Source organism: Nomascus leucogenys, chromosome 11, assembly GCF_006542625.1.
Source record: "Nomascus leucogenys isolate Asia chromosome 11, Asia_NLE_v1, whole genome shotgun sequence".
NCBI classification, from domain to species: domain Eukaryota; kingdom Metazoa; phylum Chordata; class Mammalia; order Primates; family Hylobatidae; genus Nomascus; species Nomascus leucogenys.
The window spans coordinates 47,551,099-47,569,676 of NC_044391.1; the positions used below are offsets into that span (position 1 = coordinate 47,551,099).

The 18,578-nt window shown below is 39.6% G+C and overlaps 1 protein-coding gene across 2 annotated transcripts in view; it reads right to left on the bottom strand.

Moving 5' to 3' along the window:
- The window catches only part of SRGAP1 (SLIT-ROBO Rho GTPase activating protein 1), a 307,235-nt gene that overhangs the window by 115,843 nt on the left and 172,814 nt on the right, over positions 1–18,578 (bottom strand). For both annotated transcript variants that reach the window (XM_012510512.2, XM_003252727.4), the window contains exon 4: positions 886–948. In XM_012510512.2, the coding sequence (XP_012365966.2) occupies positions 886–948 (63 nt within the window). The remainder of the gene's footprint in view (positions 1–885; positions 949–18,578) is intronic.

The following is an 18,578-nucleotide window of genomic DNA, read 5'->3' on the forward strand; positions in this document are numbered from 1 at the left end:
CAATTCCAACTTGCAACATCATTAGGTGTTATTTTTAGTAGTTTTAAATTATTTAACTTTTAATGATTACATGAAGTACCCTAAATAATATGTAAGTCACAAAAGCAAATTATTGCAAAAAAAAAAAAGATATCCTTCAAAAGTAGTTTTAATATGTCATTAACAAAACAATTAATTGAACTAAAATGTGGAAAAAAAAGAAAGTACCAGAATAACGCAACCTAAATTGCTCAAGTTTCATAACGGCAACATTTTTTTGTTGTTGTTGCCCAAGCTGGAGTGCAGTGGTGTGATCTTGGCTCACCACAACCTCTGCCTCCCGGGTTCAAGTGATCCTCCCACCTCAGCCTCCCAAAGAGCTGGGATTACAGGCGCATCCCACCATGCCCAGCTAACGTTTACATTTTTAATAGAGACGGGGTTTCATCACATTGGCCAGGCTGGTCTCAAACTCCTGACCGCAAGTGATCCACCTGCCTTGGCCTCCCAAAGTGTTGCGGTTACACCATGCCTGGCCACAATGGCATCAATTTTAAACAAAATATTCTCGAATTCCATATATGTAGAGATTACATACAAATCAGTTAAAAATGTTTCTTATGGAGACATCTATACTTTAGTTTCTTAAAGTGTGCTAATTGTGTATATACGTGTGTATGCAGACAGATAGGTAGATAGATAATTCATCTGAATACAGTTTCTCCAAATTGGGATGGAGTGGCAAAGGAATGTAGCTGTGTACACCTATCCACTTGTTCCTGTATTTCAAGCAGATGAAGATCCATTGTCACTTCGGCTCGGAATGAATACTACAATGAGCAGTGTTTTTACAAACCAGAATTCTAACCCAAGGATTCTAGAAAAGAAGAAAGATTATGTACTTACCGTATAAAGCTCATTAAGAACCTTCATTAAATCCTCATGAAGTTGAAATGCAATCTCTTTGCTCTGTAATTAAAAAGAAAATAAAAAAGAATATTTAAAAATTATTTATATCTTAAAAAGTCCACTGACTGAAAATAGAGGAATGTATCCAACACTACAGAAAGACAGCAAGGCTCTGTAATAAACATCTTCAACGGAATGGCCCTTTGTAAACTCTAGACATTGTATACAGATGGTCCCCATAGGATCAACAGAGCAAACAAGTGACAACCTTGGTTGAATGGCTCCCCCGCCATCCAGACAGACTTTACCAAAAAGAGAGAAAAAGTAAGCAGGTTGAAGCATCATGCTTGCTTAAAAGTTGAGTTGCAGAACTAAGGACCATTAAAGATAAACTAGATCATCAAAGTTTACAGTGTGATTCCCAAAAAGCTAACTTAGAAACCAAAGAGGAAATTAACTCCCTCTGTCCAAAGTTACAATGTGACTGACTACAAGTTTAATTTTAAGAAAGCACTTTTTTGTTTTTGGAGACAGGGTCTCACTCTGTCACCCAGGCTGCAGTGCAGTGGCATGCTCACAGCTCACTGCAACCTTGAACCCCTGGGTTCAAGCAATCCTCCCACCTCAGCCTCCCGAATAGCTGAGACTACAGGGGCATGCAACCAAGCCCAACTAGTTTTTATATTTTTTGTAGAGATGGGGTTTCACCATATTGCCCAGACTGGTCTCAAACTCAGTAATCTGCCTGCCTCAGTCTCCTAAAGTGCTGGGATTACAGATGTAAGCCACTGAGCCTGGCAAGAAAGCACTTTCAAAGCAGTAAAATGGTAAGTCCACTCAAGGTCCATAAACTTTTACCCCTGCATTTAATATTATTTTCAATGAAGACAAAAAAGTGGAGAGTATCATTCTTTTACCCAGCTGGTAAAAAACAGCATTTAAAATAACCTTCCCCAGGCTAATTCTGAGAGTTTGATAGAGAAGTATTTGAATATTACTTTCAGCAAAAGCTGTAAGTTATTTTAAAGAAAACATATACCCAAATGATCTTTTTTTTCTCATTTTGAGTTCATTACATAGTCAGCTACAGAAAATGGAAAAAAAAAGTGTAGCATAGCTTAATCTACAGTTCGCAACAATAACAACATCCACCTCTCACTGGACTATCAGTATTAGGGATAAGGGCCATATCTTAATCAGTTCTGCAACCCCTCGGTGTCCTGTGTGGTGCTTGGGCAAGTGGGCACCAAGAATACAGAATTTAAAGAGGGTCCTGGTCCTGGCCCAAGTCCATCTGTAAACATGAGGTCATTGGGTCAGGCCTCAACCAAAGCCAGACAAATATAATGGACTGAAGACTCATGGAAGATAAAATAGTGTGGGAAGATGGCATCAAAGCAGTACCTGAACTTTGAGAAATTTAAATTCATTAGCAGTATTTTTCACCGAATTTCCCGGGAGTATCTAAGAGAGTGCTGCTATTTACTAAGCTCTGCAGCTTCTAAAATCCCAAATTAGAGTTAGGGATTTTATGTCTTGCAGTGTCCCTGATATGTGAAGATGTGGGTTACAAATCACTCAAGAGTGAAAGGAAAGTCACAAGTAAAAAAATGAAGTCAGTTGAAAGTCATTTTATTTTTCCTATGTCTTGATTATCGAGAGGGTATACGTTATACTACAAATCTCCTATGACTTCAGTTTGGTGTTATTTTAATATCAGATTTCATTCAAGGGTCTGGGCCAACAATTTAGAACTCTCTAATGGGATGAAAGGCCACCAAGTAACTCTGCTCAGCTACCCACGTTTCAGGTAGCAAGTCTAAAAAGAAAAGATGGCCGGTCACATTGGCTCATGCCTGTAATCCCAGGACTTTGGGAGGCCAAGACAGGCAGATCACTTGAGGCCAGGAGTTCAAGACCAGCTTGGACAACATGGTGAAACCCCATCTCTATTGAACATACAAAAATTAGCCAGGTGTGGTGGCACACACCTGTAATTCCAGCTACTCAGGAAGCTGAGGCATGAGAACTGCATGAACCCAGAAGGCAGAGGTTGCAGTGAGCCGAGATCACACCACTGCACTCCAGCCTGGGTGACAGAGTGAGACTCTGTCTCAAAAAAGAAAAAGAAAAGAAGAAAATATTTCTTGGCTAAGACTTCAGAACAATAACAACAAAAAAATCCCTTATGTTCAAGAAACCTTAACCCAAGAAAATATTCTGGGTCAGATAAAAGATTTAGGTTTGTGGTTATAAGGGTCCTCAAAGCTATCTTAGGCCAAATATCTTAGGACAAGATGATTTTTTCTTTTATTTAACTTTTATTTTAAGTTCAGGGGTACATGTACAGATTTGTAGTATAGGTAAACTTGTGTCATGGGGGTTTGTTGTAACAATTATTTTGCCACCCAGGTATCAAGCCTAATACGCAATAGTTATTTTGCCTGATCTTCTCCCTCCTCCCAGCCTCCATCCTCCAGTAGGCCCCAGTGTGTGTTATTCCCTTCTGTGTGTCCATGTGCTGACAATTCATAGTATGTTCCATATTTTCTAAGACTTTAGATAATGAGGTAGAAGAAATCTGGCATCACAGACAGACTGTGCTCTGTCAGACATACACTTACATTTTTCTTTTGTCATTCCCCAGAGGCCCTGAAATACATAAAGTTTGCCTGCAGGCAGTATAATATAATGCTTAAAAGCAAGGTCTAAGGACTACAGAGTCAGAATGCCTAATGTGAAGTCTCCATGACTTTGGATCTGCCTATGCCTCAGTTTCCTGACCTGTAAAATGAATATAGGCATTGTACTTACGAGGTTCTTGTAAGTGTTAATAAGATGATTTATGCATATTATTTAGAATGGTTCCTAACACACAGTGAATACACCATAATTATCATTATTTATTTTTCCAGACACTGTTCGTCATGGCAACTCCCTTGAGTGAAAAGGCCACATCACATGTGGTCTCTTTTGACATTGATTCTATTGGCTTCCCTGTAGGAGAGGCTTGGGTTGACTTTGATGTCCCTCCCCACTGCCCTGGCCTTTAGATTCCTTCAGGTGACCCTGGATTCCAAAGGGTCCTTAAGGATTATGCTCCAGCTTTTCTTATATCCATATTCCCTTGCCATGTGTGTATATTAAACCTATCTTCCTATGTTACATTTTCTCAGGGAGTCCTACTACCAGTGCTATTGAATGAATTAATGAAACATCTCTTAAGAAATGGATAATTCCTCAAGTCCCCATAATAAGGTATATGTAACTGATGAAAGAGGCCCTTGAGGAGCAGGCTCTAGTGGGAATTTTAGATTTTGTGAAAAGTTGGTGTGGAGTTCCTTTCAGCAGGTAGACCCTTGGATGTCCTCATGACACAGCACCAAAGTTTCTGCCTGTTTGTTCACTTTGAATGACAGTCCAAACCCTCCATTGTCTAGTAAATAACGTAGAAATTAATGATTTTCTTCCCACCACTAGTCTGCAAAGATTGCTAAGGAACTAAACTATGCTCTGAGAAGCACTAGTTTATGTGACTAATTTGTGAAACATGAATTCACACATCCTTGTATTCACAGATACTTGGGCTGGATAAAACATCAAGTCCTAGTCTGAATCTTGGGGACATGGTTCCTGTCCTCATGGTATGGCAACAGTGGAGGGAGCACCTCATGTTACCCCCACTTTAAATATGTTTCCAGTTTATTACAGTAACAATGAGAAACAATTGTTTCTTCAAAATGCTACTCTGGAATCCCAAAGAAGCAATCTTTAAACCAAAATGCACCTGGTGTGGCCCAGTTAGCATACGACATTACTAGGCTAATGAACTGAAATCCTTTAATTAGAAAATATCTGGGTTGTTAAAAGTCCATCAGAATTCAATAAGTGAGGCCAGGTGTGGTAGCTCACACCTATAATCCTAGCACTTTGGGAGGCTGAGGCAGGAAGATTACTTGAGCTCAGGAGTTTAACACCAGCCTGGGCAACATAGTGAAACCTTGTCTCTATTAGAAAAAAAAATATTTAATAGGTTAAATACACCTATGGATTCTATTTCATTAAAAATTTGAAAGCAGACCGGGTGTAGTGGCTCATGCCTGTAATCCCAGCACTTTGGGAGGCCGAGGTGGGCAGATTGTCTGAGCCTAGGAGTTTGAGACCAGCCTGGGGAATACGGGGAAACTCCATCTCTAGAAAAAATACAAAAATTAGCTGGGCATGGCGGTGCACACCTGTGGTCCCAGCTATGAGAGGCTGAGGTGGGAGGACCTCTTGAACCTAAGAGTTTGAGGCTGCAGTGAGCTGTGAGCATACACTCCAGCCTGGGTGGCAGAGTGAGACCCACTCTCAAAAAAAAAAAAAAAAGATAATAACTTAAAATATTTACAAGCAGTGACAGCAGAACCTTGGCCCTTGAACAAGAATTGCCACATAAGAAAAGTAATATAAGTATTAAGAAAAGCAATCAATGTTTCTTCTGTGTTAGGGAAGAAATTTTTGTTACCCAATAATATATTCAAATAATGGTAAAAATTCTAATATTCTAATACATTTCATTAGGATTCTGGGATCCTGACCCAAGGGGAAGGAAAATGGATAGAACTTCAATTCGGTTAACATTTACTGAGTATCTCCAGTGTATAAACCCAGAGTTTAATTCCAAGTCTATTTCCAACTGTTTACTGTTTATTGTCATTTTGATGTTTCAGATATTTCTAACATAAGTCCAAAATGAACAGTCTCAAAGTTTTTAATCTCTTTCCATCATGAAAATGAACTAAGTATATTGAATATTGAAGAAATAGAGAATAGAAGGACAATCCCCCCCATTATAATTTTTTTTTGTTTGTTTGACACAGGATCTCCCTCTGTCACCTAGGCTGGAGTGCAGTGGCCTGAGATTCTCCCACCTCAGCCTCCTGAGTAGCTGGGACTACAGGCACACGCCACTGTGCCCAGCTAATTTTTGTATTTTATGTAGAGAGGGTTTTGCCATGTTGCCCAGGCTGGGCTCAAGTGATCTGCCTGCCTTGGCCTCCCAAAGTGCTGGGATTACAGGTGTGAGCCACTGCACTTGGCCCACCATTATGATTTGATGTATTTCTTCAAGCTTATTTAAACATAGGTCTAAGTATATTTTCCTATTCTGTTTTTTTAAGTTAGATTTTTACATGTAATTATATATTTTCAGAACCACAACTGGATTCATGATAACCACCTAGTAAATGTACATTAACATTAAATTTAAGTGTACTGTTTCCAATGTTTCCACTATTTTCTACCAACCAGTCAATCATTTATTTCTTTATTCAATTTCACCAATATGTTTTAAGCACTCTGAACTAATATCATAAATGCTGGTCAAAAGGCCTATATCTTGCATTTGTATTATTTGCTTAAGCCAATTCCCAGACATGAAATTACTAGCATAAAAGTATAAACATTTTTAAGACTCCTGATACATGTTGGAAGATTATTTTTTAAAAGGGTTATAATGAAATCATAATGCTTCTAGGACAACAATGTCACTCAAGTCAGAAATCTAGGGTTCCTCTAACACTGGTTGCTTTTCCTTGAAGAAGTTACCAATCTTATCAGTTCTGGCTGATCAATTTTTTTCTATAGGTCATCAGAATTAAAAAAAATCTAATTAGGCTTCCTCTGATTAAAATTGTTGAAACGCTTGCTATATTATTTTAGGACAGAGTTCAATTTTTTTTTAACTCATCCATAACTTCTGCCTAACTAGTCTACTTCACTTTCCACAAATCCCACACCCCATCCTTCAGCCTGGTCCTAAACTGCTAAATCTCAGGCCCGGCTTTCCCATCTCTGTGCTTTCCTCAAGCCATTTCCTGTTTCCTAGACTCTCCCTCCTTCTCTTTGCCTGGTACAATCCTATATGTAATTCTGTAAAAACTTTCTGGTAACTTCAACTTGTCCCTCAAGGAAAGAGATTAGGTCTTTCCTTCCTTGTGATTTTATAATACATTAATTTATTACCACCTCTACGCTATCTAGTATACTGGCTAAGAGTTCAAACTCTAAAGTTGAAGTGCCTGTGTTCAAACGACCTTGTTACAGTCTGTGTACAAGTTAAATAATTTTGTAAAGCCTCAGTTTTTCCACTGACAAAAAGGAAATGCTAATAGTTTCTGTCATAGGGTTTTATTGAGCTGGTCCTTATTAAACACTTGCAATGTAGCTAGCAGGCTTGTCACATTTGTTTCTTTCCTCATAAACACAGTTTCTTTGAGAGCAGGGACCACATCCTAACAATTGTCCTTGCATTCCCAGTGCCTACTTTGGTGCTTGGCACCCTGGAGGTACAGGATCTACATCTGCTGAATGAACAGCACTGAGTAAGGACTGGTTTCTGTGCTCCAGTTTGCAATCTCATGAAGACGCCAGACATACCAAAACAGCTTTCTACATGGAGTGCTATGGTAAATGCTACACCGGGTGGGCCCTGGCCAGGGTCCCTATTCCTGGAGGGCTGCAGTCTTACCCCCAGAACCTCCCAGAAAGGAGGGAGAGGAAGAACAAAGAGGATAGTTAAAACAACCACGTATGAGTACACTGAGCAATCTATCAAGTGATCTATGTGGTTGGATTCAATGACCCATTCAGAAGGCCTGTGGCCTTTTACAGAGGTATTTTTAAAGTAAATCTACTGTGATGCCCAGTCAAGAAACCCTGACTGTATGCTGAGTCACCGTGGGAGTAAAAGAGAAAGAGAAAAACCAGATTAAATTTTAATGAGAGGGTTTCAGATGATGGTAGTGTCTCATGCTCAGTCAGTTTGGGATGTAAATTCTGGTTAAAGGGATCAGGCCATACTTCCACAGCATGTGTACTTTTAAGTTTCCAAAGCTCATGTTCATGTGTCTCTATGATACATTCCCTTAATTCAGGTAAACTCTGAAGACACAGGCAACAGCATCTTCTAAAATGCCTAATGGAGAAAGTTGGGTTGTGCTTGATGGCCTGAACCAAGTTTCTGGGTAATGTTTACAGTGTTTCTGCACATTTCCCTTCTAACTGTCAAGGGATATGGTTTTGTACTTACTAAAATCACAACTAAGTATTGAAGCTATCTAACTATCATGGAATTAGTTTCATGATCTACTTTACCCTAAAGGGGTAAAAACCAGATTTTTTTTAGACAAAACTCCATGCCAGTAGAAAAGGAGAAATTAGAAGGAAGAGAAATGAGAAGGAATCATAAATACAGAGAAACCAGAGCTTCATTTCAAATCAAGACAAAACTTAACCATAAAGGGAACTATCTGGGGCATCTCTTACAATTACTAATGTAATTGCTGGACAAATGTGATATTCTACATCCAGGTGAAAAAGGTCGGCTGTTGCTGTGTTCAGCCTTCGAGCAGACAATTTGAAAGGTGCACAGTCATCAACACCAAAGTCACTCACAATCTACCACATATAAACAGTATTTGAACGGGCTGATTAAGTAATTCAAGACTGAGATTTAAATCCTATAGGAAATAAAGTCGATGAAACAAGTGTCTTCATCTTCATTTCCCTAGCACTTCAAGAAACATATGAAGAGTTGTTTCTCTACTCAAAATGCTGATAAATTGGAAATGCCTTTTCAGTGTCACTAAATGAATAACCAGTTACATATACATTCTCAGTGGCTGATGTAAATAAACCTACTTAATTAAAATCAGAATGAGTTATAAAACTGTTTCAGACTGTAATTAACTAAAAATATCAAAAAGTAGTTCCAAACCATTTTCAATATGCTGAACTTCACAAAAGTGCAATTAACTCAGCTTTATGAGCAATTTCTCACTATTACCATAATAATATGTCTTCTTTTTTTTGTGCATGAACTTGAGCTTACTAATTTATTAGTAAAGCCAACTGGCCTTCTTTTCTGTGACAGCCATAACTATGAGAGATCCAAAGCTATACCACTCCCTGGTGTGACCAAAAGCTCACATCTACAACTCAGGTGGCTGGGATTATAAGTATATTATGTAATGAAGCAAATTAGACCACATTGTGTAGGAAACCCATAACCTAGTCTTAATAGCACTGTGGTAAGAAAAATCTAGGGACTAAGCAAATCAACAAGCAGGAAATTTGCTCATTTATAATATAAGTCATCCATTGGATTAGCAAGCAAAAGGCAGAGATTCTTTGAGATATTGAAGTCAGTTCATTCATTCACATACTCAGTCATGCATTAACTCATTAATTATACCAATTTTTACTGAGTGTCTCCTATGTGTTTAGGAAAGAAAAGTGGCCTTACAGTCTAGGAGAGACACAGAGAGGTAATCAAAACAATTTCAATCCAGGCTGATTTACGCATCTTCAAACACTTTAAGCCAAGCAAAATCTCTATATCACTCTGCAACTATACCCACACTTTTTAAATAAACTAACTGATCTTTAAAAATTTAAACGAAATCAGAAACTTCCTTTAAAGATTGACATTTGGCCGAACAGCACCATCTCAGAACTACAGCCAGTTAACTGGTCACCAATCTGACAATTGATGTAAGTAAAGGTACCGTAATAAATAGAAAAAGAAAAACATTCCTATGGAGTAAGTATCTTTTTGACAAAGATACTTGGGTTGCTGAATACAATCAGAGAAATTTTAAAAATGCTTGTGGCTAATGGGCAATTGCACATGGGATGACAGGCACTTTAAGGGGGAAAACCCCCAAAACCTTCAAGAAGGGCCAAGCTATTTAAATATCTGTTTAAATATATTTAACTTCTCTGAGCTGTTTCCGCTGTAAAATAGGGAAAGATCACAGTATATACTCCACAGGGTTGTTAAAAGGATTAAATAACATGCCCATGGTTATGTGCTTAACAGAGTGTCTGGCACATACTAAGCATTCCATAAGTATTATCTCTTACTGTCATTATGATGCCATTATTAGCTCAGCATCTTATCTTTGTTTTATCTCGTGAAGACACTTTGTTTTTCTGAAGTCGAACGCAGCAGTCTATTCACATAAACCTTCAAATCAGAATGTCTTAGTCAGCTCAACATAATTCAAGATTTACTTTTTAGAATACTCAACTGTGTTTGTGGTACTATATTAAGGAAGATAAAGTCCCTTCCAGAGAATATTGCAAAACTGCAACAAAGCAGAACTCTAGATGTGAGATAGCCTTGCTGACTTCAGACTGTTAGAAGGTCTTTCTTAGGATAAAGTAAACCTGTCTCTACTTAAGTTCCTCCAATTGGTCTTAACTCCTATAGCCTTATAGAGTAGGTACGCTGATACCATCTTCTTTATAACAGGTCTTCAAATATTGAGTCCTAGCTGAGACTTATTTTCTCTGTACTAAATATTCCCAATGTCTTTAACTGCTCCTTATATCAGGGGTCCCCAACCCCTGGGTCATGGACTGGTACCAGTCCGTGGCCTGTTAGGAACTGGGCCACACAGCAAGAGGTGAGTGGTGGCTGAGTGGTGGGTGAGCCACCATTATAATGCCTGAGCTCCGCCCCCTGTCAGATCAGCCGCAGCACTAGATTCTCATAGGAGCACAAACCCTACTGTGAACTGTGCATGCAAGGGATCTAGGTTATGTGCTCCTTATGACAATCTAATGCCTGATGATCTGAGGTAGAACAGTTTCATCTCGAAACTATCCCCTTGCCCTTGGAAAAATTGCCTTCCATGAAACCAGTCCTTGGTGCCAAAAAGGTTGGGGACCACTGTCTTATATAACACAGTTTACAGAAATCAGAGCAAATTCTCCTTGCCTCACAGGTAATGGTTCATTATTTTCCAGCTAGAGATATTAAGTACCAGTTTTTATATTTCAAGGGGTTGAAGCTAAGATCTTGGGAGGATTAGGAAGCAACACAGGCCACTCAGTAACTTGTATTTACTTGTGATTGCCCTGTTTGGTGGAGTCAGTCCAAATCCATGTCTGCATAGTTATTATAAGTTCAAGAATCTAGGAATCCGAATTAGATTCTTTTTCTTTTCCCAATAAGCTAAAGATTCATCAGCTAAAGAAGTAGAAGCCTTAAGAAAATCTGAATAGGATGGACTGAATAAAAATACTCCGGATTTAAATTACTAATAGGGCTTTTAAAAGTCAACAGCAAAAATCCATTCAACTCATTATTAATCTGCACCAATGATAATTCTTCTTTCCCCCTCCAGGACACACTGGTGGTTGACAACAATAAGAACTTTTTGAAGGCAACGTCATTATAAGTATAGAGTTATGCTCTGGCCACAATTCACATGATAGGATAAAAAATTATCACCCAGATTACTAATGCAACAGCTTCCTCATCAGGTTCCCCTAGACATGTTTCTTCCCATTCCAATGCTTTCAAATGCTTCACAAAGCTGATTAAGTCATATATCTGCTTTAAAACTCTCTTAGCATCCTTAATTGCTTAGATAACAACATACCAATTCCTCAAACTGAGATTCAAATTCTTGTGCCCTCCACAGCCTGCCTCTCTAGACCTCAGACAGCTGTTACTCACTGTTTATCCTTCATCACGCCATAGGCTACACTCCTAACACCAGCCAGCTGGGTAAGAGATATGAGCATTTGCTCTAGGCACAGAAGTGGCCTGATTCATCTTTAAAACTCATTGCTGTTAAGGGGCCACCAGGTATCTTATCTACTCTATCTTTCTCTAGCTTCATTTCCTAGATGTGTGCTAGGCTGGATCAGAAATTCAGAGCCTTGTCCTTGCTGGTCTGCCAGTATGGAAGAATGTACTTCCCCCAGTTCCTTTGTAAAACCCCACCAAGTTTAAGAGCTTGATTAAATGTCACTCTCTCTGTGAGGCCTTTCTTCCAGCCAGAATGCTTTACCCAATCCTTTGTGCTCTCATGGTCTTAGGTCCTATCTATCTAAGAGCAGTTACTAATTTGTAATGTAATTTTTATGTCTATAGTTCCTTTCCTTACTAGAGTCTAAGTTCCTATGGGGGTACCAGTTGAAGATTTGTGTCTTACTCACTTTTGTGACCGTAGTAGCCACCACTGTGCCTATCACATAAAGGTTATCAATAGAGGTTTGTTGAATAAATAAAGAAATATAATGCCTATTCTGTTGTGGGAAAAAGCTGATTTCAGTAAAGTTAGGTTTCAGAAAAAAAAAAAAGGGAAGAGAAGTATAAATTACTATGGATTTGTCATGACTTCTTCGGTAGAGCGATTAGATCTTGTTAAATAATAAAAGTTGATCATAACAGTAGATCTGTGCAATCTCCATCTTTGGAGCTAAAGAGTTAAAACTTTTATTTATTTATTTATTTATTTTTAAGAGGATCTTGCTCTGTCTCCTAGGCTGCAGTGCAGTGGTGCAATCATAGCTCACTGCAGCCTTGAATTCTTGGGCTCAAATAAGCCTCCTGCCTCTGCCTCCCAAGTAGGTGGGGCTACAGACGTACACCACCATGTCCAGCTATTTTTTAATTTTTATTTTTGTAAAATGGGGGTCTTGCTATGTTGCCCAGGCTGGTGTGAACTCCTGGCCTCAAGCAATCCTCCCACCTTGGCTTCTCAAAGTGCAGGGATTACAGGTGTGAACCAATGTGCCCAGCTAAGATAAAACTTTTATGGACATGTTTATTCAAGCCAGCACATTAGCCAATTATGGTTCCATGTGTTCATTTGAAACTGTTAACGTTTAAAAAGTAGAATAGTGCTTGTGTTTATTTACTGCTAATTATTGAACATTATTTTTTCTCAATCTAAATAGTTCATGTATCCAGTGTCAAGATCTTTCCTTTTTTATAGGCTTCTAGGTGAATCATACAAAGTATCTAGTTGGTAAATTTTCTTGTTCCTATTTAACTGCTTCACTCACAATAATTTTTTTTTCTTCTGAGATTTAAATGGTACTGAAATAAATCTGACAGCCATATTCGGTATCTCTTCTGCAAATGCGTATTTTTAGGTTGATATATTCCAAGGTATCACAAGTGTTTCTTAATTCAAATATTTGCTATATGTGCAATCTCCCCCAATATGGCATTTCTTACAGCTGCTGAAAAATCTTTTAGAATCTCTACCATGTGGTATGAAACATAGTCTGCAACTGGTAAGAAAGTTGGCTAGCAACCAGAATACTGTTCTTAACGTTGCTTTAGAATTTGTTGACTCAACTGCAGACACCTCAACATATGGTAGGAATGTTCTCTCCTCATCAGTGTCTTTCTTAAAGCAGCATCTTCTTTCTCAGATGAGAAGAATGCGTAAGGATTCAATGTGTCTATGCCTCTTTGAAAATGAACTTTATTGGGCCGAGCGCGGTGGCTCACGTCTGTATTCCCAGCACTTTGGGAGGCCGAGGTGGGCGGATCACGAGGTCAGGAGATCAAGACCATCTTGGCCAACATGGTGAAACCCTGTCTCTACTAAAAATACAAAAAATTAGCTGGGTGTGGTGGCGGGCGCCTGTAGTCCCAGCCACTTGGGAGGCTGAGGCAGGAGAATTGCTTGAACTCGGAAGGTGGAAGCTGCAGGGAGCTGAGACCACGCCACTGCACTCCAGCCTGGTGACAGAGCGAGACTCTGTCTCAAGCGAAAACAAAAACAAAAAAAGAATAAGAACTTTATTAAGTGCTCATCTTTTATAAATAACTGAAATGGAATAAACCTGGTACTGAACAATATTTTTAAATTCCTTTTTCATGGGACATGAGGGACTGGGTGCCTTCTGACCTACCCCATGTTTGTTTATTGAATTTGGACTTGCAAACCCTAAGATGAGAAAACAAGCCAAACTGGAATATTTCTTTAAAAAAAAACTAGGATGGAAGACTCAATTAACTTACATCAATGTTTCTCAGCTGGGGACAATTTTGCCCCCAGATGACACTTGGCTTGTCTGAAGACATTTTTGGTTGTCACAACCTGTGAGGTGCTGCTAGCAGTTAGTGGGGTGAGAGTCTCACAGCCATTTGAATTAATGTTCCCCCCAAAATAATATTTCATTTTTCACTGGCTGCTTTCAATATTTTTTTCTTTGTCTTTAGTTTTCAGTTTTATTATGATGTGTGTAGGTATGGACTCCTTTGGGTTCATCTAGTTTGGTTTTGCTGAGCTTCTTGAATGTGTAGGTTTATGTCATTTGCCAAATTTGGGAAATTTTATTGCAATTATTTTTCAACTAGTTTTATTTTTATGCCCCACACTCTTTCTCCTCTCCTTCAAGACCTCTGATGACACAAATGTTAGACATTTGGGTATCATTCCCAAAGTCCCTGAGGTTCTGTTCATTTTTTAAAAAATATTTTTTCTCTCTGTTGTTCAGACCAGGTAGTATCTGTTAATCTACCTTCATATACACTGATTTTTCCCTCTGTTATCTCCATTCTGATATTGAGTCTATCTAATGAATTTTTGTTGTTGTTTTAGTTACAGCATTTTTCAGTTCTCAAATTTCCATTTATACTTTCTTTTTTTTTTTTTTTTTGCTGAAACTTCCTGGCTTTCCATTCATTTCAAGAGTATTCACCCTTACTTCTTGGAACATTTTTATCGTGGTTGCTTTAAAAGTCTTTGTGGCCAGGCACAATGCCTCATGCCTGTAATCCCAGCACTTCAGGAGGCCAAAGTGGGCAGATCACTTGAGCCTAGGAGTTCAAGACCAGCCTGGGCAACATGGTGAAACCCCATCTCCAAAAAAATAACAAAAATTAGCTGGGCATGGTGGTGTACGCCTGTAGTCCCAGCTACTTGGGAGGCTGAGGTGGGAGGATCACCTGAGCCTGGAGAGTTCAAGGCTACAGTGAGCCATGACTGAGCCACTGCACTCCAGCCTGGGCAACAGAGTGAGACCCTTCCTTTCTCCCTCCCTCCCTCCCTTTCTTCCTTTCTTTCTCTTTCTCTCTCTCTCTCACACACACACAACACACACACACACACACACACACACACACACACACACACACCCCTAGACCTTTGTTAGATAATTCAAACATCTGTGTCATCTCAGAATTTGATGTTTATCAATTTTTTTACTCAGGGAAGTTGAAGTTTACCTGGTTCTTTGTATGCTGAGTAATTTTGGATTGTATTCTGGATATTCTGAATATTATGAAACTCCAAATCTTGTTTAAACCATATACAGAATTCTGATAATTTTATTCTATCACAAAATCAATCTGGTTGGATTCAGAATACAAATTCTGACCAGTATCCTATTGTTAATTGTTTCCAACACCTTTGCAGTGCTATTTGTACCTGTCCTGCAGATGCACCACAAAGTGGCCTCTCTGGAACTCACACAATGCTCCTATTCTATAGTTCAATTCTCGAAGTCTTTGGTAGGTTTGTGTCTAGGATTAGTCCCATTAATGTATAGCTTAGGGATTCAGCAGTTCATAAAGAACTTTATGGTGTTGCTTTCTTAATCTTTACCCCTTCTGAAATCTCCCCAGTACTTTTTGGTTCCTAGGGCTCCCCTTTTCATTGCTCTAACTGGAAAGTTGGGGCTTTAGTTATTCTAATCTACTAAACACTCCTTATGACTGTGTCCACATCTGAGGCCAAGTGGCAGCAGGACAGACAGAAAATAAAACAACAGGTTGTTGCCCCACCCTCTTGGATCACAGCTCCTCTGATCAGGGAGGAAAGTTTCTCTATTTCAGAGTTGTAGGTAGTTGTAGGCCTCTGCTGGTGTCACTGCTGCTGTTGCCATTTTGGGATTGTCTGGTGACTGGGGCATGAGGAAGTAGCGAGAAAAATGAAAAATTTGGGATCATCTTTATTTTCCCTTTTCTGCTTTTTGTGTCACAGCTAACAGCTTCTCCTACAGCCCTCTATGTTTATGTAAGTCCAATGTCTACTTCCAGGTTTCTAGCTGCCTTGCATTTAGGCTGGAGGATACTGAAGGAAAAGCAGTGGAAAACATAATGCCAATTTGATGGAATTTTAAAAATCTGGTCTTCTTCTCCTAACTACCTGCTACTATCTAATTTTCAGTTTTTAAACTGCTGCAGGTATTCAGTGTTTTTAAAAATGCCTTCAGTGGGAAAGGCATGGTGGAGTATACTTGGTCAATTTACCCAAAACCTATTTTTATCTTTTGATTTCATCTACCTTTTGGGGAGGGCACAGGTCTTTACCTAGTGTATCATTTAACTTTTGCTGTGCAACAAAACATCCAAATTTAGTGGCTTTAAGCAACACTTTACTTAACTCAGGATTCTGTGGGCCAGCTGGGAGATTCTTCTGTTCTGAGCTGGCTTGGCTGTGTTCTTTCTTGCATTTGCAATCAGCTGGGGTCAGATGGCAATTGGATAATCTAAGATGTCCTCATTATATGTGTAATATTTGGCTGGCTGTCACTTAGGAGGCTTCAGTTGCCTTCCATGTAGTCTTGTGCCTCATCCAGCAAGCTAGCTAGGACTTGATAACATGTTACATGTCCAAAAACATCAAAAGAGGGCAGGCCACAATGTGGAAGCACTTTTCAAGTATCTGCTTGCTTCACATTTACCATTGTCCCATTGACCAAAGCAAGTCATATGGACAAGCCCAAAGTCACTGTGGGCAAGAAATACTTCAGGAGTTGATAAAAGGAAAATGCTAACTTTGCACACAATCTACCCAAACTAAGTGTGTATTCAGGAAAGTACACTACAGATTTAAGATTGCTCTTCAGTTGCTTTTTAAAATGAGTAACAACTTGGTTGTATCTAGAATTTTGGAGTTGTAACTTTCCTTCAATTGTCCTTGCAGGTTTTGCTCCATTGTTTTCTGACATTTAATATTATATGTAAGACCTAATCTGTGTTCTTTTTGAAAAGAGGATGTTTTTATGGAATGCTGGGTAGACGTCATGCAAGCTTGAGGCTTGAAAGTAGTACGTGTGTGTGTGTGTGTGTGTGTGTGTGTGTGTGTGTGCGTGTGTGTGTCTTTTCAGCAAGTTTGTTTGAAAACTCATATTTTATTTTCATATTGTGGTATTTTCTCAAGTGGGGATTCTTTTTCATATCATATTTCTTTTATTTTTAATTCTCAGTCCCTCCAAGGGTTGGTTGAAATCTTTTCTACTTTTTCTCAAACCTTATTTTCCCAATAGACCATTCTTTCTTCTCCTCTTGCTTATGAGATGTTATCACTTCTAACTTCACAAAGAAACAGGAATAGGGAATCCCGCGTCCATAGCAACTCTTCTTTCATCTCCAAATACAGTCTTTTGCCAGAGGCTAATCCCTTTGCCTGTCCTTTGGGTCCCATTACCTGCCCCCTTGGCAGAGTCTTGGATCAATCAATTATACCTGTTCTTTCCTAACATGTCAAGCTTCCCTTTTTGTGGCTCCTTTTCCTCAACATATTATTTTTGGACTTTTTTAGACAGGGTGTCACTCTGACGCCCAGGCTGGAGTGCAGTGGTGTGTTCATTGCTTACTGTAGCCTTGAACACCTGGGCTCAAGCAATCCTCCCGCCTCCGGCTCCTCAGCAGTTGGGAGTAGAGGTGCACATCATCATGGCTGGCTAACTTTTAGGTATTTTTTTCTTCAGAAATCATGTCTTGCTATGTTGCCTATGCTGGTCTTGAACTCCTGGTTTCAAGTGATCCTCCCGCCTCGGCCTCCCAAAGCACTGGGATTACAGGCATGAGCCACCAGGCCTGGCCCTCCTCCACATTTTAAACTAGTTTGTCCTAACATCCTGTTTTTTTCCACACACACACACACACACACACAGACACACACACAGACACACACACACACACACACACACACCACTACCTTTCTTGACCAATGTTCTTCTTCAAATACTTCCCTTATCTTTCCTCCTCTTTACAGGCAAATTTCTAGACAATACTGTCCACATTTGCTGTCCTAACTTGCTCGCTCAACATCTGCCATTCTGCCCAGACTGCTCTTACAGAGATAACCAATGACCCTTTGCTGCTCAGTTCAGTGGACATCATGGACCTTTGCATATTGACCACTCCCTCCTAGCAGCACTTTCTTCACTTAGCTTTCCAGACACCTCACTGACCTGTGTTTCTTCTCACCTCTCTGGCTGATCCTTCTCAGTCATTTTATAGGATACATTTCTTCTTCTCATCCTTTAATTCCTAGTTTTGCTGCAAGTTTTTCTTACTCTTCCCTCTACACTCTATATATTCTCCCTGGTTTATCTCAGCTACTCCCAAGATTTTAATGACCTGCCAAAGGTGGAAGATTCCCAACTCTCTAGTCTTGATCTCTCCTGAAGTTCTTGGTCTGCTTATGGGGCTTCTCTACCCAGTTATCCACAGGCACACCCAAAAGTAAACACCATGTTTTCCATAATCCCTTTCCCATCACAGCCTCTGTGTCCCGAGCCTTCTCCTCTCATATGACGCCTATCACCCTGACAACTGCCCAAGCCTGGGTGTCACCTCTGATTGCTCCCTCTACATCTCTCTCCTCTCCCACCCAGCCAATCAATTACCCAGGCCTACATATTCTATCTCCAACAGACCACTCGAATCCACCTGCTCCTCTGTTTCTACTGCCAAAACCAAGGAAGAGCATCCTCATCTCTCATCTGGATTAGTTCCAAGAGCTGCAAACTGAGACTTTCTGTCTTATTACCTTTCAATCCACTCTCCACACTCCAGGCACACTGAAAGTGGATCACATCACTATCGTGTTTAAATCTGTGAATGGCTTTCCGTTGCTCTTAGGATAAATTCGAACTCC